This window comes from Nomascus leucogenys, chromosome 17 (genome assembly GCF_006542625.1).
Source record: "Nomascus leucogenys isolate Asia chromosome 17, Asia_NLE_v1, whole genome shotgun sequence".
NCBI classification, from domain to species: domain Eukaryota; kingdom Metazoa; phylum Chordata; class Mammalia; order Primates; family Hylobatidae; genus Nomascus; species Nomascus leucogenys.
Genome location: NC_044397.1, coordinates 86,792 through 103,853, shown reverse-complemented (window position 1 = coordinate 103,853; position 17,062 = coordinate 86,792). Strand labels below are relative to the sequence as shown.

Genomic DNA, 17,062 nt, shown 5'->3' with positions numbered 1-17,062 from the left:
TTTCACTACTTGTTTCAAGCTTCAAGAGTTCCTTATGATTAGTACTCCCACTTTTTATGATTTATATGGTTACATCATATCCTCCTTCAATCTCCATTTTTCCAGATAAGATAATACTGCTTTTGTAGTCATGAAAGTCTCTCCATTTCCTCCATCTACTTGTAATTTCTCTGGACCTTTTCTACTTTTGAAGCATTTAATTTGGGGGAAGAACACTGGGCTAGGAGCCAGAAGTCCTCACTCTGCAATCGCATCTCTCAGATTCTTTATCTGAGAGGATTGCACTTGATAAATTTGTAATAGGCTCCTTTATATCTCTAAGCCTCATATATCTAAGACTCTGGATCTTCCAACTAAAAATCATTTGGTATTCTAACAATTCCCCTCAATTTTTTACTCCACTTAGCCAAAGAGGGGCAGGAAGATCAGACTGAAGGCCAGAGGAAGACACAACAATCAGGAAGCTCAGGGCTACAGAAGGAAAGACATGACATTTTATCAATCAACAGAAAAAGATTCAATAAGATAAATCAGACACCAAAGAGAGGAAAAAAGTCAGTCAGAGAAACACATGGCCTAATTCCAACCTCATCTCTACACATCTATTTGAAGGGGGAATAATAAATACAAAAATGCGTATATTATTGTCCTTACCAAAGTTACTAGATGTCTCTGTTATGGAATTTTTTTTTTTTTTTTTTTTGAGACGGAGTCTCACTCTGTTGCCCAGGCTGGAGTACAATGGCGTGATCTCGGCTCACTGCAACCTCTGCCTCCCGGATTCAAGTGATTGTCCTGCCTCAGCCTCCTGTGTACCTGGGATTACAGGTGCCCACCACCATGCCTGGTTTATTTTTGTATTTTTAGTAGAGACAGGGTTTCACCAGGTTGGCCAGGCTGGTCTGAAACTCCTGACCTCAGGTAATCCATCTGCCTCGGCTTCCCAAGGTGCTGGGATTACAGGCGTGAGCCACCACGCCTGGCTTCTGTTACAGAATTTAAGACTGACCTAACTACTCACCTCATCCAATGTATTTCTTAACTTTTTATAGAAAACGAGATTATTGGAATAGTACATGTATTTCTGGAATAACAGGAAGGAACGAATTATGGATGAATAAAGAGAACCTTTTGGCAGCAGTGGGGTTTATCCAGCCCTCATTTCTGCCTCAAAGGAGGAATGCAACTCTGTGCCAGAAATATATGTCTATATCGCAGTGCTGTTGATAAAACAGCCTACTACAGCGCTTTGAGGAAAATAGGCATTACGCAGATATTTGATGACTAAATTAACGTCCAGCTGAACTGAAAGCCCTCATAATGCTACTAGTACTGCTACATACCAGATAATACGATAGTCAAGGCCATGGGAATCATATGGCATTGGCTGCCCTGGTTCCACGGGGAGACTGAGTGAGCTGGGCGGAGATTTGGCCTAATGGCATTAAGCTCTGATGATACTAGAAGCAGCCCTCAGAAGGAAAAGATTAATGGGCTATCTCTAAACCACCAGAGCAATATCGGAATATGTATGAAAATCATTTCCTACCCCGTGTCAGGGTCAAAAAAAGCACTATCTTTTCTCATATTGGCTTCTGGAGAGTCAGGGCTTCTTGTCCTACGACTGGTTTGGGGCAGGGGGGGGAAACATCGACAAAGGGTTAAGGCTGTTGCGCAGTTTTTAAAATTCCCAGCCCAGCCTAAAGGTGGTGTTTCTCAACGTGTGGTCCCTGGATCACCAGTAACAGACCAACAGTGCGGGTGCTTGCTTAAATCCCAGACTCAGGGACCCATCACAAATCTCTAGAATCAAATTTGTGGAAGAGGTGCTAGGGTACTGCAACCTTATTACTAAGGAACAATCTTCTGTTTCAGAACTATGGCCTAGGAATTGGGGTTTCAGGTGGGGGCCCTGAGCGGAAGTCCTCTGACTCTGGATTCATCACATCCGACAGACACTACTTTATAACACTTTGTTTTGGAGACCATTAAAAAACCACCTCAACTTCTCGCACAGCGAACAGGAACAAAACTAAAGACTCTGGGACATATTTTCATAAGCTGGTTAAACACTTCCTTCACAGCCTTGTTTATCATGTTAGTTTGTTCACTAGATTCTTATTTAAAAATAAATCTCTTCAACCGAGGAATTTTCAGAAAGAATCACAAACTCCAAAATAGAAGAGATTTCTCATAGTGCAGAACTGGGCTTGTAAATCTGAAGACACTGCTATAAAAAGCAAAGTTTTATTTAAAAGAAAATTGCTGGTTAAGGCTTTCCCCAGCTGTTTTGCACTCAGAGCCACGGATGAAAGCTGGCAATTTGCGGGTGGCAGGGAAGGAAGACGCGGAAACAGGGCTGAAAAGACCGAGCAAAATGCACTCGGCTCCAGAGTTCAGGAGGAAGTCCCACCAACTACCTAATTTTTAATGGAGCCAATTAATTGCCAGAAAAACCGCATCTGCAAATGTTTTGCCAGTCAAGGCTCCAGGTTCTCGCCATTCCTCTGGGGCGGGATGAACCACCCGGGGCCTGCAAAAAGCAGTCAAGCAGTCAAGTTACACTTCAGCTGTGCCCGCCGCCTGGGCGCAGCGTCGCCTCCCTCCCCAGGACCAGACTCTGCCCTCCGCGCGGAAACAGGAGCCCATCACGCCGCTGCCCACAGGTTCCTCGCGCCCAGCTCAGCCCCGCGGCCTTTCGACTCAGGGGTCCGAGCCGCCGCCGCCGCGTCCGGAGGAGACGCCCCCTCGGCCACAAAGGGAAGACTCGGGCCACGCCCGCGGCCACACTCGCCCTGCCCGGTCTTCGCGCCCGAAACCGTACCGCGCCTCCACTTACTCGTCGCTCCCCGCCGCGCTGTCGCGCTCAGGGCTGGAATCCGCCCGGGACGCGCGCAGCCAGATGCCGCAGCCGGGACCGGCTGTGCCGCAGCAGCGCGCGCCCCCCGCCCCGGCCCGCGCGGCCACGCGGCTGAGTCACCCAGCGCTTCACGTTAAGAGTCCCCTCCGCGCGTGGCACGCCGGGAAGGCCGTGTCGGGGGACCCCGCCCGGGGCTGCACCGTAAATGGGTGTCGTCTTTCCTCCAGTCCACTCTGCACCCAACCGCAGCGGGCGCACTTTTCTGAGTTGCGCATACCCTCTCAATTATTAAAGGTTGCAGACGGAAAAGTTACTAGTTTTCGGAATTGTAGAACACGCTCGTGCAGCGTCAGGACGGCTAATGCTTACCCGAAAATGTGGAACTCTGATCTCCCCATGCGTGGAGCGGGGTTGGAGGTAGCGTAGTAAGAATACTGGAGTTGCTTAAACGCATTTGCTCGAAAGTCACTACCCTGGATATACATTCTGGCCAAAAGAAAGGGGAAAAAACTCCACATTTTTCTCAAATATTGAGTTTCATGAAGGTACCTGCTGTGACAAAGTTGTATTACAAATTTTAAATCAACCGGAAGCAAGTTACTGGGAAAACTGTTATGAGTAAAATATTTCAACATTCAAAAAACATCTATATATGGTCCATGTCCTATAAACCAAATGCTGGAAAACGCAAAAGGAAGTTCTTATTGTCATGGTTTCTAGTGGCTTTTGTACTTTTAAAAATTACACTAGGCCGGGCTTGGTGGCTCACGCCTGTAATCCTTGCACTTTGGGAGGCCGAGGCGGGCAGATCACCTGAGGTCGGGCATTCCAGACCAGCCTGGCCAACATGGTGAAACCCTGTCTCTGCTAAAAATACAAAAATTAGCCGGGTGTGGTGGTGGGCGCCTATAACCCTAGCTGTTTGGGAGGCTGAGGCAGGAGAATCACTTGAACCCAGGAGGCAACTGGGAGGTTGCAGTGAAGTTCCCTCTCAAATATATGTATATATATGTCTATATATACTAATTAAATATACTGATTATGCAAACTATCTGTAAATTGTTGAAAGCTCTATAAACTAATAATAGCACAATTTTTAAAATTCGAAGTCGATTTTCCTTTTCCTTACAAGAGACTCTCTAAAAACTAATTTGGAATTGGATTAGAATTGGTGTTGAAGTGGAAGGAATGTAAGAAAATAGTTTGACTCATTTCAGTAGGTTTCACATGGTTAACGGATACTTGTATAGCAAACTTGTTTTACAGGGTCAAAAACTTTAATTTTCAAAACTGAAGACATAAATTTTTTCATTATAATTTGGTCTTAGAGGCCTAGAGGGTCATTTTCCATTTCTATTCTCCTCGTTTATGACTATAAAGTATGCAGGACTGTATTGTGTTTATCTCAACATGGGCTAGGCTGTGAGGCTGCACTCGTCATCTGTAAGTCAGTCTCACGTCCCCATGGTGACTCAGCTTCCCTGCTGCTTGCGTCTGTGGCTCTGCCCTCCCAGCACTTCCGGGCTGGCAGAAGAGCTAGATTGGAGAATCCTGTAAGGGCTCTCCTTTGCCTCTGCCAGAAGTGAGTGGCCTTTTCACTTCTGCTGACGTTTCGCTGTCCTGAATTAGTCACCAGGCTCAACCTGACTGACTCTAAGAAGGCTGTGAGATATAAATTCCTGTATGCCTGGAGAAAAAGGAATATGAAAAAAGATTTGGTAAACACATGGCTATAAACCAATTTGAGTGAGTTATAGGCTCCAAACTTTACAACAGTAGCAGCATAGAGGATTGTTCAAACTAATGCCTTTATTTCCATTTTTATAAAGTACAGTGTTATAGCCTTTGAGTCAAAGAAAAATAAAAACCCTTCTGATATTCCTGCAAAACAGTTCTTGAAACAAATTCTTCCTTTTTGGAAAGATTCCTTCCCGTAGATTTGTATATTGTCTTTTTTTTTTCTTTTTGTGGAGAATGGAGTTCTTATTCTGTTGCCCAGGCAGGTCTTGAACTCCTAGGCTCAAGCTATCCTGCTTCTGCCTCCCTAAGTTTGGGGATTACAGGCATGAGCCACAGCACTGGCCGCAGATTTGTGGTATACAAAAATCTGGCCTGAAGTTTGGAGAATCAGGCTAACTAGTGGGTCTTATTTTTTTTTTAAACACTTTCATTTTGGAAATTAAAGCATACAGAAAGATATAATAAACACCCGTTATCCATCATCCAAAATAAATAAGTGATAACATGACTTTTAATTAATAGTTAATGGTTCAACTTTTGGCTAAAATTTCGTATAATGAACAGCATATCAGACTGGGTACCTTTTTTGGGCAGACATCAAGGAGACGGGATATGAGAAATGTATATTCACAGAAAGCATAGGTGTTTGCTGATTTTTATCATTTTATTTCTAATTTAATGTAGGTAACTCAAGACCCCGAGTCTCTGAGATGTATTTGTATCTGAAACCAAAACCTTCTTTTTTTTTTTTTTTTTTGAGACAGTGTCTCCCTTTGTTGCTCAGGCTGGGTGATCACCACTCACTGCAGCCTTGACCTTCTGGACTCAGGTGATCCTCCCATCTCAAGCTCCAAGATAGCTGGGACTACAGTCATGAACCACCACACCCAGCTAATTTTTTTTTTTTTTTTTTTTTTGAGACAGTCTCGCTCTGTCACCCAGGCTGGAGTGCAGTGGCGCCATCTCGGCTCACTGCAAGCTCCACCTCCCAGGTTCACGCCATTCTTCTGCCTCAGCCTCCCAAGTAGCTGGGACTATAGGTGCCCGCCACCACGCCCGGCTAATTTTTTGTATTTTTAGTAGAGACAGGGTTTCACCGTGGTCTCGATCTCCTGACCTCGTGATCCGCCCGCCTCGGCCTCCCAAAGTGCTGGGATTACAAGCGTGAGCCACCGCGCCCGGCCTCTACGGACTAATCTTATGTAGTAAATGTAAAAACAAACCAAAAATCCCTAGATTTTGAACTGTCTCTCTTAAATTAATTAAATTTGCTAAATGTTCGTTTTCTTTTGTCTTCTGAGACAGAGTCTTGCCCTGTCACTCAGGCTGGAGTGCAGTGGTGGGATCATGGCTCACTGCAACCTCAACCTCCTGGGCTCAAGTGATCCTCCCACCTCAGCCTCCTGAGTAGCTAGGACTACAGGTGCAGGCCACCACGCCAAGCTAATTTTTTAATTTGTAGAGAGGAAGTCCCACTGTGTTGCCCAGGCTGGTCTCAGAGTCCTGTGGGGAGTCAGGATAGGGGAGTCAGGAAATGTGGAAATGTGTTACTGGGTTTCGGCGGAGGCTGGGTGTAAACTGATAATGTTTATCTCTTGTTACTCATGTTAATGGTTTACAAACAGGCTCTGGCCTTCCTATCCCATGTACCGGCTCTGGCAGCTCACACGACCTCCTGTTTATGAACACACAAGTCTCATTCTTGAACCTAATACTGAGAATGTTTAGAAGTTTTTTTTTTTTTTTTTTTAGCCTTATGTGAGTGTTGTTGTTGTTTTGAGACAGAGTCTTCCTCTGTCACCCAGGCTGGAGTGCAATGGCGTGATCTCTGTTCACTGCAACCTCCACCTCCCAGGTTCAAGTGATTCTCCTACCTCAGCCTCCTAAGTAACTGGGATTACAGGCATGCGCCACTGTGCCCAGCTAATTTTTTTATTTTTAGTAGAGACGGGGTTTCACCAGGTTGGCCAGGCTCTTCTCCAACTCCTGACCTCAGATGATCCACCCACCTCCGCCTTCCAAAGTGCTGGGATTACAGGCTTCAACCACCGCTCACAGCCACCTTATATGAGTTTTAAGTAAACTGTATTTGAAAAAGAAAATAGGCCGGACGCCGTGTCACACCTGTAATCCCAGTACTTTGGGAGGCCAAGGTGGGTGGATCACCTGAGGTCAGGAGTTTGAGACCAGCCTAGCCAACATGGTGAAACCCCATCTCTACTAAAAATACAAAAAATTAGCTGGGCACGGTGGTGCGCCTGTAATCCCAGCTACTCCAGAGGCTGAGGCAGGAGAATCGCTTGAACCCAGGAGGCGGAGGTTGCAGTGAGCCAGGATCGCATCACTGCTCCAAGCTGGGCGATAGCGAGACTCCATCTCAAAAAAAAAAAAAAGGTTCCAATAACCCACTGAGCCACCACAGAAAGCTATGAGATATTTATTTAGTAGATAGGTAAACTTTATTTCGCAAGCCCAAGGGGGATAATTTACTTTTCATCCCCCTCTCTTTAAAAACAGAGAACCTCCAAGAAATGGTATATAAAGGAAAACAAAGCAAACAAAAGAGGGAAACTTTGCAATTTATTAACTCAAGCATGAAAATACAGAAAATAAGCAGGGCTCAACATACTTGGAAAAGTAAGTCTGAACTTACTGCATTAAAACATGGTGTTGCACTAATCCTGCTGGGCGCAGTGGCTCATGCCTGTAATCCCAGCACTTTGGGAGGTCAAGGCGGGCGGATCACGAGGTTAGGAGATCGAGACCATCCCGGCTAACACGGTGAAACCCCATCTCTACTAAAAATACAAAAAATTAGCCGGGCGTGGTGGCAGGCGCCTGTAGTCCCAGTACTCGGGAGGCTGAGGCGGGAGAATGGCGTGAACCCAGGAGGCAGAGCTTGCAGTGAGCCAAGATCACGCCACTGCACTCCAGCCTGGGCGACAGAGCGAGACTCTGTCTCAAAAAACAAAAAACAAACAAACAACAACAAAAAACAAAACAAAACAACAACCAAAAAACATGGTGTTGCACTAATCCATTGAATTGTCAGGCAAATGAGGCATGAAACATTGCCAAAATATAAAGTCAGTAAAATATCCAAATTACTCTTTGTCATTATATGTTTTATTTTATTGGGATCTGGTAAAGAATAGATTATTCCCAAATCTACATTACTAGCAAAATAAGTGAAATTATTTTACAAAGAATTTATTATTCTGGTAAATTGTTAATAGTGGCAGGTCAAAGGCAACTGAAACTCCAACAAAAGATACACATGTGCCTCATTTATAAGAAAGCATTAATAGGCCGGGCTCGGTGGCTCACGCCTATAATCCCAGCATTTTGGGAGGCCAAGGCAGGTGGATCAGGCAGTTCGAGACTAGCCTGTTCAACATGGTGAAACCCCATCTCTACTAAAAATACAAAAATTAGCCAGGCGTGGTGGCAGGTTCCTGTAATCCCAGCTACTCAGGAGGCTGAGGCAGGAGAATCACTTGAACCTGGGAGGCGGAGGTTGCAGTGAGCCGAGATAGCACCACTGCACTCCAGCCTGGGTGACAGAGCGAGACTTTGTCTCAAAAAATTAAAAAAAAAATAAAATGACAATTTATTAACAATATTATGCACACAGATTAACGTAGTATATAAGTTTTCTACTGTTGCTGTAACAAATGACCACAAACTTAGTGGCTTAAAACAATACATATTTATCTCACAGTTCTAGGGGTCAGAAGTCTAAAATGAGTTGGCAGGGTTGCATTCCATCTGGAGGCTCTAGGAGAGAATCCATCTCCTTATCTTTTTCGGCTTCTAGAGGCTGCCTGCATTCCTTGGGTTATAGATAGATTCTTCTCATGTCACTCTGACCTCTGCTTCCATTGTCACATTTCTTTCTGTGAATCTGGCCCTCTTGCCTCCCTCTTTAAGGATTATGTGATTAGGTTGGGCCCAGCTAATCCAGGATAATCTCTTCATCTCAAGAGCTTTGATATAATTACATCTACAGAGTCCATTCTGCCAGGTAGGGTAACATATTCACGGGTTCTGGGAATTAGGATGTGGACATTTTGTGAAGCTGTTATTTAACCTACAACACATAGACAGCAAAATGTGAACCCATAGATGAATTAATAATTAATTGACAAAAGAAATGATAAGAGATTTACTTTTTTTTTTTTGAGATGGAGTGTTGCTCTTTCAGCCAAGCTGTAGTACATTGGTGCTATCTCACCCAACTGCAACCTCTGCTTCCTGGGTTCAGGCGATTTTCCTGCCTCAGCCTCCCAAGTAGCTGGGACTACAGTCATGCGCCACTACGCCTGGCTAATTTTTGTATTTTTAGTAGAGACAAGGTTTTGCCATGTTGGCCAGGCTAGTCTCGAGCTCCTGATCTCAAGTGATCCACCTATCCACCTATCTGGGCCTCCCAAAGTGCTGGGATTACAGGCGTGAGCCACTGTGCCTGGCCAAAAGCTCTACTTCTAATGTATTTTAAGCTTTATATCAGAACAACCCACAAAGAAGATAAAATATTTTATTAAGTAAAAACTTTCGTAAATATATATCAAAATAATAAGACTTAGCCCAGCATGGTGGCTCACGCCTGTAATCCCAGCCCTTTGGGAGGCCAAGGTGGGTGGATCACTTGAGGTCAGGAGTTCGAGACCAGCCTGGCCAACATGGTGAAACCCCATCTCTACTAAAAATAAAAAATTAGCCAGGCATGGTGGTGTGCACCTGTAATCCCAGCTACACAGGAGGCTGAGGCAGGAGAATCGCTTGAACCTGGGAGGCAGAGGTTGCAGTGAGCCGAGATTGCACCATTGCACCTCAGCCTGGGCAAAAGGAGTGAAACTCCGTCTCAAAAAAAAGAAAAAAGGAAAAAAGAAAAGTGAAGAAAAAGAAAATAATAATAATAATAAGACAAGATACCTAAGATAAACCAGTAATTATTAAATAGACAACATACATCAACTAAATGGTTGCTGAAGCACGGGCAGATATATTCCCATGCTTTCATGAATTCTGAGATTTCCTGGTTATATAATATTTTCAGGTAGGGCCAACATTTCTTAAGGGTAATTATGCAATTTTTTTTTTTGAGACAGGGTCTCACTCTGTTGCCCAGATTGGAGTGCAGTGGTGCCGTCTTGGCTCACTGCAACCTCTGCCTCCCAGGCTCAAGCTATTCTCCTGCCTCAGCCTCCTGAGTAGCTGAGATTACAGGCATGAACCACCACGGCCAGCTAGTTTTTGTATTTTTAGTAGAGACGGGGTTTCACCATGTTGGCCAGGCTGGTCTAGAACTCCTGACCTCAATTGATCCACCTGCCTCTGCCTCCCAAAGTGCTGGGTTTACAAGGGTGAGCCATTGCGCCTGGCCTGGTAAGTATCCAGTTATACGAACAGTTACATAAAAGAGCATAGTGTTTTTCAGGCATATGTATACGTATATATGTATATATTTTTTCTTTTTCTTTTTTTTGTTTTTTTTTGAGACAGAGTCTCACTTTGTACCCCAGGCTGGAATACAGTGGTGTAAACATGGCTCATTGCAGCCTCAATTTTCTGGACTCAAGTGATTCTCCCACCTCAGCTTCCCGAGTAGCTGGGATTACAGGTGTGCGCCACCACTAGGCTAATTTGTGTATTTTTTTGTAGAGACCAGATTTCACCATGTTGCCCAGGCTGTTCTCAGACTCCTGAGCTCAAGCTATAAGCCCACTTCAGCCTCCCAAAGTACTGGGATACCAGGCATAAGCCACACCGCTTCTGGTCCTGACATATATTTTAAAAGAAGTTTTAGGCTGTGCACGGTGGCTCATGCGTGTAATCCCACCACTTTGGGAGGCCGAGGAGGGTGGATCACCCGAGGCTGGGAGTCCGAGACCAGCCTGGCCAACTTGGTGAAACCCCATCTCTACTAAAAATACAGAAATTAGCTGGGCTTGGTGGCACCACTGCACTACAGCCTGGGTGATACTACAGCGAGAGACTCTGTCTCAAAAAAAAAAGTTTTAGATGAAAAATATAATTAGCATTAATTATTTTCAATGAATACCTATTAACATCCTGCAGTATTGTTTGGGGGAAATTATAATAAAAACCTAGTTGGGAAAAATAAAATCCAACATTCTTGATAGTTTAATTTAAAAGGCTGTGGTTAGATATTTTATTCTCAGTTGTCTAGCAATGTCACATGAATGACTAGTACAAAATGACAGTTTCACAATGGGCTGATAGGTAAAGCTGTCAGCTGGCCAGCTCTTTCAGGTAAGAAACTCGCCTGGTAGCTCCATCTTGATTATCAACTTTGCTCATTTAGGAATAGTTGTTGTCTTTTTTTTTTTTTTTGTCTCGCTCTGTCGCGATCTCGGCTCACTGCAACCTCCACCTCTAGGGTTCAAGCCAGTCTCCTGCCTCAGCCTCCCGAGTAGCTGGGACTACAGGTGCGTGCCATCACGCCTGGCTAATTTTTTGAATTTTTAGTAGAGACGGGGTTTCACCGTGTAAGCCAGGATGGTCTTGATCTTCTGACCTCATGATCTGCCTGCCTCAGCCTCCCAAAGTGCTGAATTACAGGCATGAGCCACCGCGCCTGGCCAGGAATTTTAATACTTTTATCAGTTCATCCAGGGCTGATCTGGCTCTGACACATGAGCTGAACAGCATGTCTTACCTGACAAATCAAATTAGGGTCAGAAGTTTGCCTAATGAGTCCAGTTAAAATGCCAGGCTGCCCAAGGCACTAAAAATGCCCAGAAACCCACAACACCTCATTTCTCAGCTCCGTATCCCCCAGTCTGGCCTGAATTACAAACTTAAGCAATATATTGAGGTAGCAGTCTACACTGGAAAATATGGTACATTTGAAAAACTATGAGTCACAGTTCTATTTGACAATCTTTCTCCCCTTGGTTTGTATGGCTGGCCGTCCAGTAAAGTACAGTACAGTAGCCACTGGCTGCATGTGGCTACTGAGCACCCAAAATATGGCTAGTCTGAATTGAGATGTGCTGTAAGTGCAAAATGCATATCAGATTTTGAAGACTTGACTTAAATTAATAAGAATGTAAAATATTTCATTAATAATTTTTTATATTGATTACATGTTGAAATGACAATCTTTAGATTTATTTGGGGATATATTAGATTAAATAAAACATATCATTAAAATTAATTTCACTAATTTCTTTTTACTTATTAAATGTAGCTACTAGAAAACTTAAAATCATGTATGTGGTTCACTTATTTTTATTAGACAGCACTGATGTAAGGCTCCTGAAGTCCACCTCTATTATCTTAGCAGCTTATTGTGGTCTTAGCCGTTCTTTCCCTTTCCAGTAACTTAGATTTAGAAGTTAGAATAGAAGGTAGATTTAGGAGGTAGAATAGAAAGTTTTGAACGCTGTGGCCACCCTTCAAGTCAAGATAATTAAATGCCCAAGAAGACAGCAAGTCATAATGCAGCCGGGCATGGTGGCTCATGCCTGTAATCCCAGCACTTTGGGAGGCTGAGGAGGGTAGATCACGAGGTCAGGAGTTCAAGACCAGCCTGGCCAATATGGTGAAACCCCGTCTCTACTAAAAATATAAAAATTAGCTGGGCGTGGTGGCACGTGCCTGTAGTCCCAGCTACTCGGGAGGGTGAGGCAGGAGAATCGCTTGAACCCAGGAGGCAGAGGTTGCAGTGAGCTGAGATCAGCCTGGGCGACAGAGCAAGACTCTGTCTCAAAAAAAAAAAAGAAAAAAAAAGTCCTAATGCAGTTCTTCATCTCATTTGGATTGATTCTACAATGTTGGAGGTGAAAAGGGAAAGGGGGCGGAAGAGTAATCTTCATATTAGTGTCTGCAGAGACGGAATCTGTGCGTATGACGGATTAAAGAGGACTATGAGAATTGTTTTGGGGAGGAAACACACACACACGAGGAAATAGGACAGAGTGTGTTGTATTCCATCTCCACCCCTCTCCACCTCTCTAGGTTTTGATCTACTTTATTTTGGCTATACCAATTTGTCTCTCTTTTTCTCAGTGCACCAACTTATACACTTCCCCTGATGGAATGTGGCTCTTGAAAAGAGAAGAGGCCAGGTGCTGTGGCTCACGCCTGCAATCCCAACACTTTGGGAAGCTGAGGCGGGCGGATCACCTGAGGTCAGGAGTTTGAGACCAGCCTGGCCAACATGGTGAAACCCTGTTTCTACTAAAAATACAAAATTAGCCAGGTGTGGTGGCACATGCCTGTAATCCCAGCTACTCAGGAGGCTGAGGCAGGATAATTGCTTGAACCCAGAAGGCGGAGGTTGTGGTGAGCCGAGATGGCGCCATGGCACTCCAGCCTGGGCAACAAGAGTGAAACTCCGTCTCAAAAAAAAAAAAAGAAAGAGAGAGAAGAAAGACTAACAAGGATGCAGGCCGGTGTAACAGGTGATAAGGATGTGGCAGCCTAGAAAGATGTTTAACTAAATCGAAAAAGACCTTAGGGATCACTCTGGTCCACCTTCTACCCCAATCCATAACTCTCTTACATGTGGAATAAATGCTGCTGATATTGTTAAAACATTAATATTTATCTAAAATACCAGATATTTACTGAGAAATGGGGGAAAGCCTCTGAAAATATGTTTTTCAACAGGGAAAAAACATGAAGAAAAAACATGATGGCATTGTTTATGAAACTAAAGAAGTTCTCAATCCATCTCCCAAAGTAACACATTGTTGCAAATCACTGTGGGTAAAATACAGTTTTCAGAAGGCATACATGACCCAACTTGTCAGCTCCCAGCCAGTTCCAGCCATGTCAAGGAACCCAGGTAAGATATTTGGATTAAACTAAGATAAATAGTTTACTTAGCATGTGTTTTTCTTGATATTAAGACCATAACATTGGACATTAAATATATATATATTTTTATTTTTTATTTTTTTGAGACGTAGTCTCGCTCTGTCACCCAGGCTGAAGTGCAGTGGTGTGATCTCAGCTCTCTGCAACCTCTGGCTCCCGGGTTTAAGCGATTCTGCTGCCTCAGCCTCCCGAGTAGCTGGGATTGCAGGCGCCCACCACCACGCCAGGCTAATTTTTAAAATATTTTTAGTAGAGAGGGCGTTTCACTATGTTGGCCAGGCTGGTCTCAAACCCCTGACCTCAACTGATGCCCCCTCATAGGCCTCCCAAAGTGCTAGATTTACAGGCGTGAGCCACCGTGCCCGACCTACATTAAATATGTTATTTAAATATGAACTATAAGAAAATCTATTCATCCCAGTTCTTAGGTGGCAAAAATCTAAAAGTGACTTTGCGTCACGGTACTAAATCTCTTTAGTGTCTATTAGCCCTGAATCATTGCTGTGATGACCAATGAAGGTAATCCCAAATGGGCTAAAATAGATCAAATTTATCTTTTAATAAAAATTAGTCTTTAAATTGGACCTGACAGTGTCAGTATTGTTAAGGTAGGGAACATTCAGATTAGATTTATTCTTGATTTTGCCACTAGAGGAGAGAACATGAAGGAAAGATACATTTGAAATTTTGCTTTGCAAAAATGTGTGATTCCTAAATGTCCCAGAATGCTAAAATTAAAGTTTTATGTTTTGAAGAGCATTAAAGGACAGTGTTAGGTAAATTTATGAGGTTTTAGGCTTTTAGATAAAAAATATGCTAGATACCTGAGAGGGATTATGAATATTAATTTCAACCTAATATCTAACTTTAAAAGAATTACATGCCACCTGAGAAAGGGAAATTTCAAGCATCCTGATAGCTGCTTGCCACCACACCAGATTTTTCTTTTTTCGAGATAGAGTCTCACTTTGCTGCCCAGGTTGGAGTGCAGTGGTACAGTCTCGGTTCACTGCACGCCCGGCTAATTTTTGTATTTTTAGTAGAGCCGGGGGTTTCACCATGTTGGCCAGGCTGGACTCCTGACCTCAAGTGATCCGCCCACCTCAGCCTCCCAAAGTACTGGCATTACAGGTGTGAGACACCGCGCCCGGCCTGGTATCCATTTTTTAGAAAGCACTGAATTGACTGAAATTTTGAATCTTCATTTGTTTTTGTTTTTTTTGAGACGGAGTCTCGCACTGTCACCCAGGCTGGAGTGCAGTGGCGCGATCTCGGCTCACTGTAGCTCCGCCTCCCGGGTTCACGCCATTCTCCTGCCTCAGTCTCCCGAGTAGCTGGGACTACAGGCGCCCGCCACCATGCCCGGCTAATTTTTTGTATTTTTAGTAGAGATGGGGTTTCACCGTGTTAGCCAGGATGGTCTCGATCTCCTGACCTCGTGATCTGCCTGCCTCGGCCTCCCAAAGTGCTGGGATTACAGGCGTGAGCCACCGCGCTCGGCCTGAATCTTCATTTGTTAATTCCGTTGTCAACAACAATTATTCCCCGAAGTCTGAGATTGTGTCACCTATGAACACCTTCTAGGAACTTGTATTTTCTTTTAAGAGACGTAATTCACTTAACATAAAGTTCACCCTTTTAAAATGTACGATACAGAGGGTTTTAGTATACTCACAACGTTGTGCAATCGTCGCCACTATTCTAAGATTTTGTTTTATTGTAAACCCTTTCCAGTATGTTTTCACACTCTACCTCCTGATCCTCAGATTCCTTGTGAAGCTGATCGCTGTCTTCCGAGGTGTTCCGTGGGCCTTGCTACTTTTGCCTCAAATGCTTTCCTAATTACAGTTTCACTTCAAAAGGAGAGGCAGGTGAAGTTACTAACGCTGCTGCCCTTGATTTAGAGTTAACAACCCACTAACTAACGTACACGACTGTTTTCATGCCTAGAACTCCCGTTTTACCATACGCGAGTTATATGTCAAATCTCATTACTGACTGGTAGTCTGGTGGGCCACCAATGTGCTTTCAATGCCTGCCAAACAATTAGAAACCAGGGATCTTCCAATAAAGTGGTGTCTCCCTTGTCCTCCCACTTCTGGCCGAGGACGCCTAGGTTGCCTTTCTGTTCAGGCAGCAGCGCGTTTCTCCCCTTCATCTTTATGATACCATTGAAGAAATGAGGGATGTGCGGAATGAGGGGGCGGTGTGAGGGGGCACGAACTTGTTATTACGGCGTCGAGAACGCCAGACAGAGTAACCAAGGACTAAGAGAATAAATAACGCTGGTGTGTGTAACTCGGGCACGCGGCCTCCCTAACTCCCGCTCCCGCCAGTAGCCCGAGGCGAGCTACGCGCGAGCCGCCGCCGGGCGCGCCGCCATGTGCGCTCCCCATTGGCCACAGCTGGCCCACGTGACCTCTATCGTCTGACCTGCTCGTCCGCGCGCGCGCTTTTTCCGCCGCAGAAAGCCTAGGGCGGGAGCGGGGGTCTCACTGGTTGCGCGGGTCGCGCGCCCAGGTAAGTGCGCGAGGTGGTTCCGAGGACCTGGCGGCGCCCTCTGGCGGGGAGCCTGAGACAATGCCTAAGTACTGTCCAGAGGAAAACTCTTACTGAGGAAGCAGGAGATTGAGGAGGTCACCTCTCCCCTCAGTGGCTTCTGTCCGGGGCTGTGACGCAGACAGAGTGAAAATGGAAATCACAAGGCAGGAATGTGACTCGCTGAAGCCAAGATTTATCTCTTTGGGGGCGCTGTACACATACGAACATAACTCTTCGGGGGAAATACATAATTTTTGCATATGGGGAATTCAAAGCCACTTTTTCTTAGAAGAGTTGAGGGTCGTGGGAAGTCCGGAGCAACCATCCTGATACACATCATTTAAGGGAAATTAGAAACTCCTGAGGAAACAAAGATGAGTAAAAGCAAAAGGAGGCCTTGCCCACCATTGCTGTGCGGGAATGGAGTGATTTGACAAGGGGCAGAAGTGTAATCATTACTGATGGGAAAGGGCTAAATAAATAAATGCGTGTGCATGTGTGTGTAAGTAGTATAAATGGGAAATATAATTGTAGAATTCAGTAGAGAGTTCAGCTTAACTTATTTTTCTGTTTAAGAGTGCTTGGATACTTTGCTTACTTTTGCTTTTTTTAATTTTTTGCCTCGAAGGCTCACCAACCCTTCCTCCTCTAGATATACATTTTCTTTTTAATTCGTTCATTCATTCCAGAAATTCTAGGACCTACTATATTCCAGGCACTGTGCTAGTTACTGAGATGACAGTGATAAATAAAAACAGTACCAGTTCCTTCAGTCATGGAGCATATGGTCTGGTAAAGGAAGCAGACAGTAGTTAATTGCACATATCAATGTTAAATATAATGTGATAAGTGCTAAGGAGAGGTCTAGATGCCATAATGGGGGATTTGACCTAGCAGGGAGATCAGAGAAGGCTTCCCTCAAGATGCAACCCCTGACATGAGACCTGAAGGGGTTAAGGGGGATGGAGGTTGCAGACAGAGGGAGCAGCTTGTGCAAGGGAGAACTGGGAGCCTCTCCCCTTCCAATTACTGCCCATCTCACCCATTTCCACTATACATACATTAATCTTG

The 17,062-nt window shown here is 44.5% G+C and overlaps 2 protein-coding genes across 3 annotated transcripts in view; one reads left to right on the top strand and one right to left on the bottom strand.

Moving 5' to 3' along the window:
* KCTD20 (potassium channel tetramerization domain containing 20) overlaps positions 1-3,173 on the bottom strand; it is a 46,271-nt gene extending 43,098 nt beyond the window's left edge. Inside the window, exon 1 of one of the 2 annotated variants that reach the window (XM_003276896.3) lies at positions 2,840-3,173. The gene's annotated coding sequence lies outside the window, so the exon portion shown is untranslated. The remainder of the gene's footprint in view (positions 1-2,839) is intronic. The other variant, XM_030795670.1, reaches the window with a different exon arrangement.
* The window catches only part of PXT1 (peroxisomal testis enriched protein 1), a 50,174-nt gene continuing 36,162 nt past the window's right edge, over positions 3,051-17,062 (top strand). Inside the window, exons 1-3 of the mRNA XM_003276895.2 lie at positions 3,051-3,405; positions 7,118-7,237; positions 13,241-13,418. Coding sequence (XP_003276943.1) covers positions 13,250-13,418 — 169 coding nt within the window. The 5' untranslated portion in view covers positions 3,051-3,405; positions 7,118-7,237; positions 13,241-13,249. The remainder of the gene's footprint in view (positions 3,406-7,117; positions 7,238-13,240; positions 13,419-17,062) is intronic.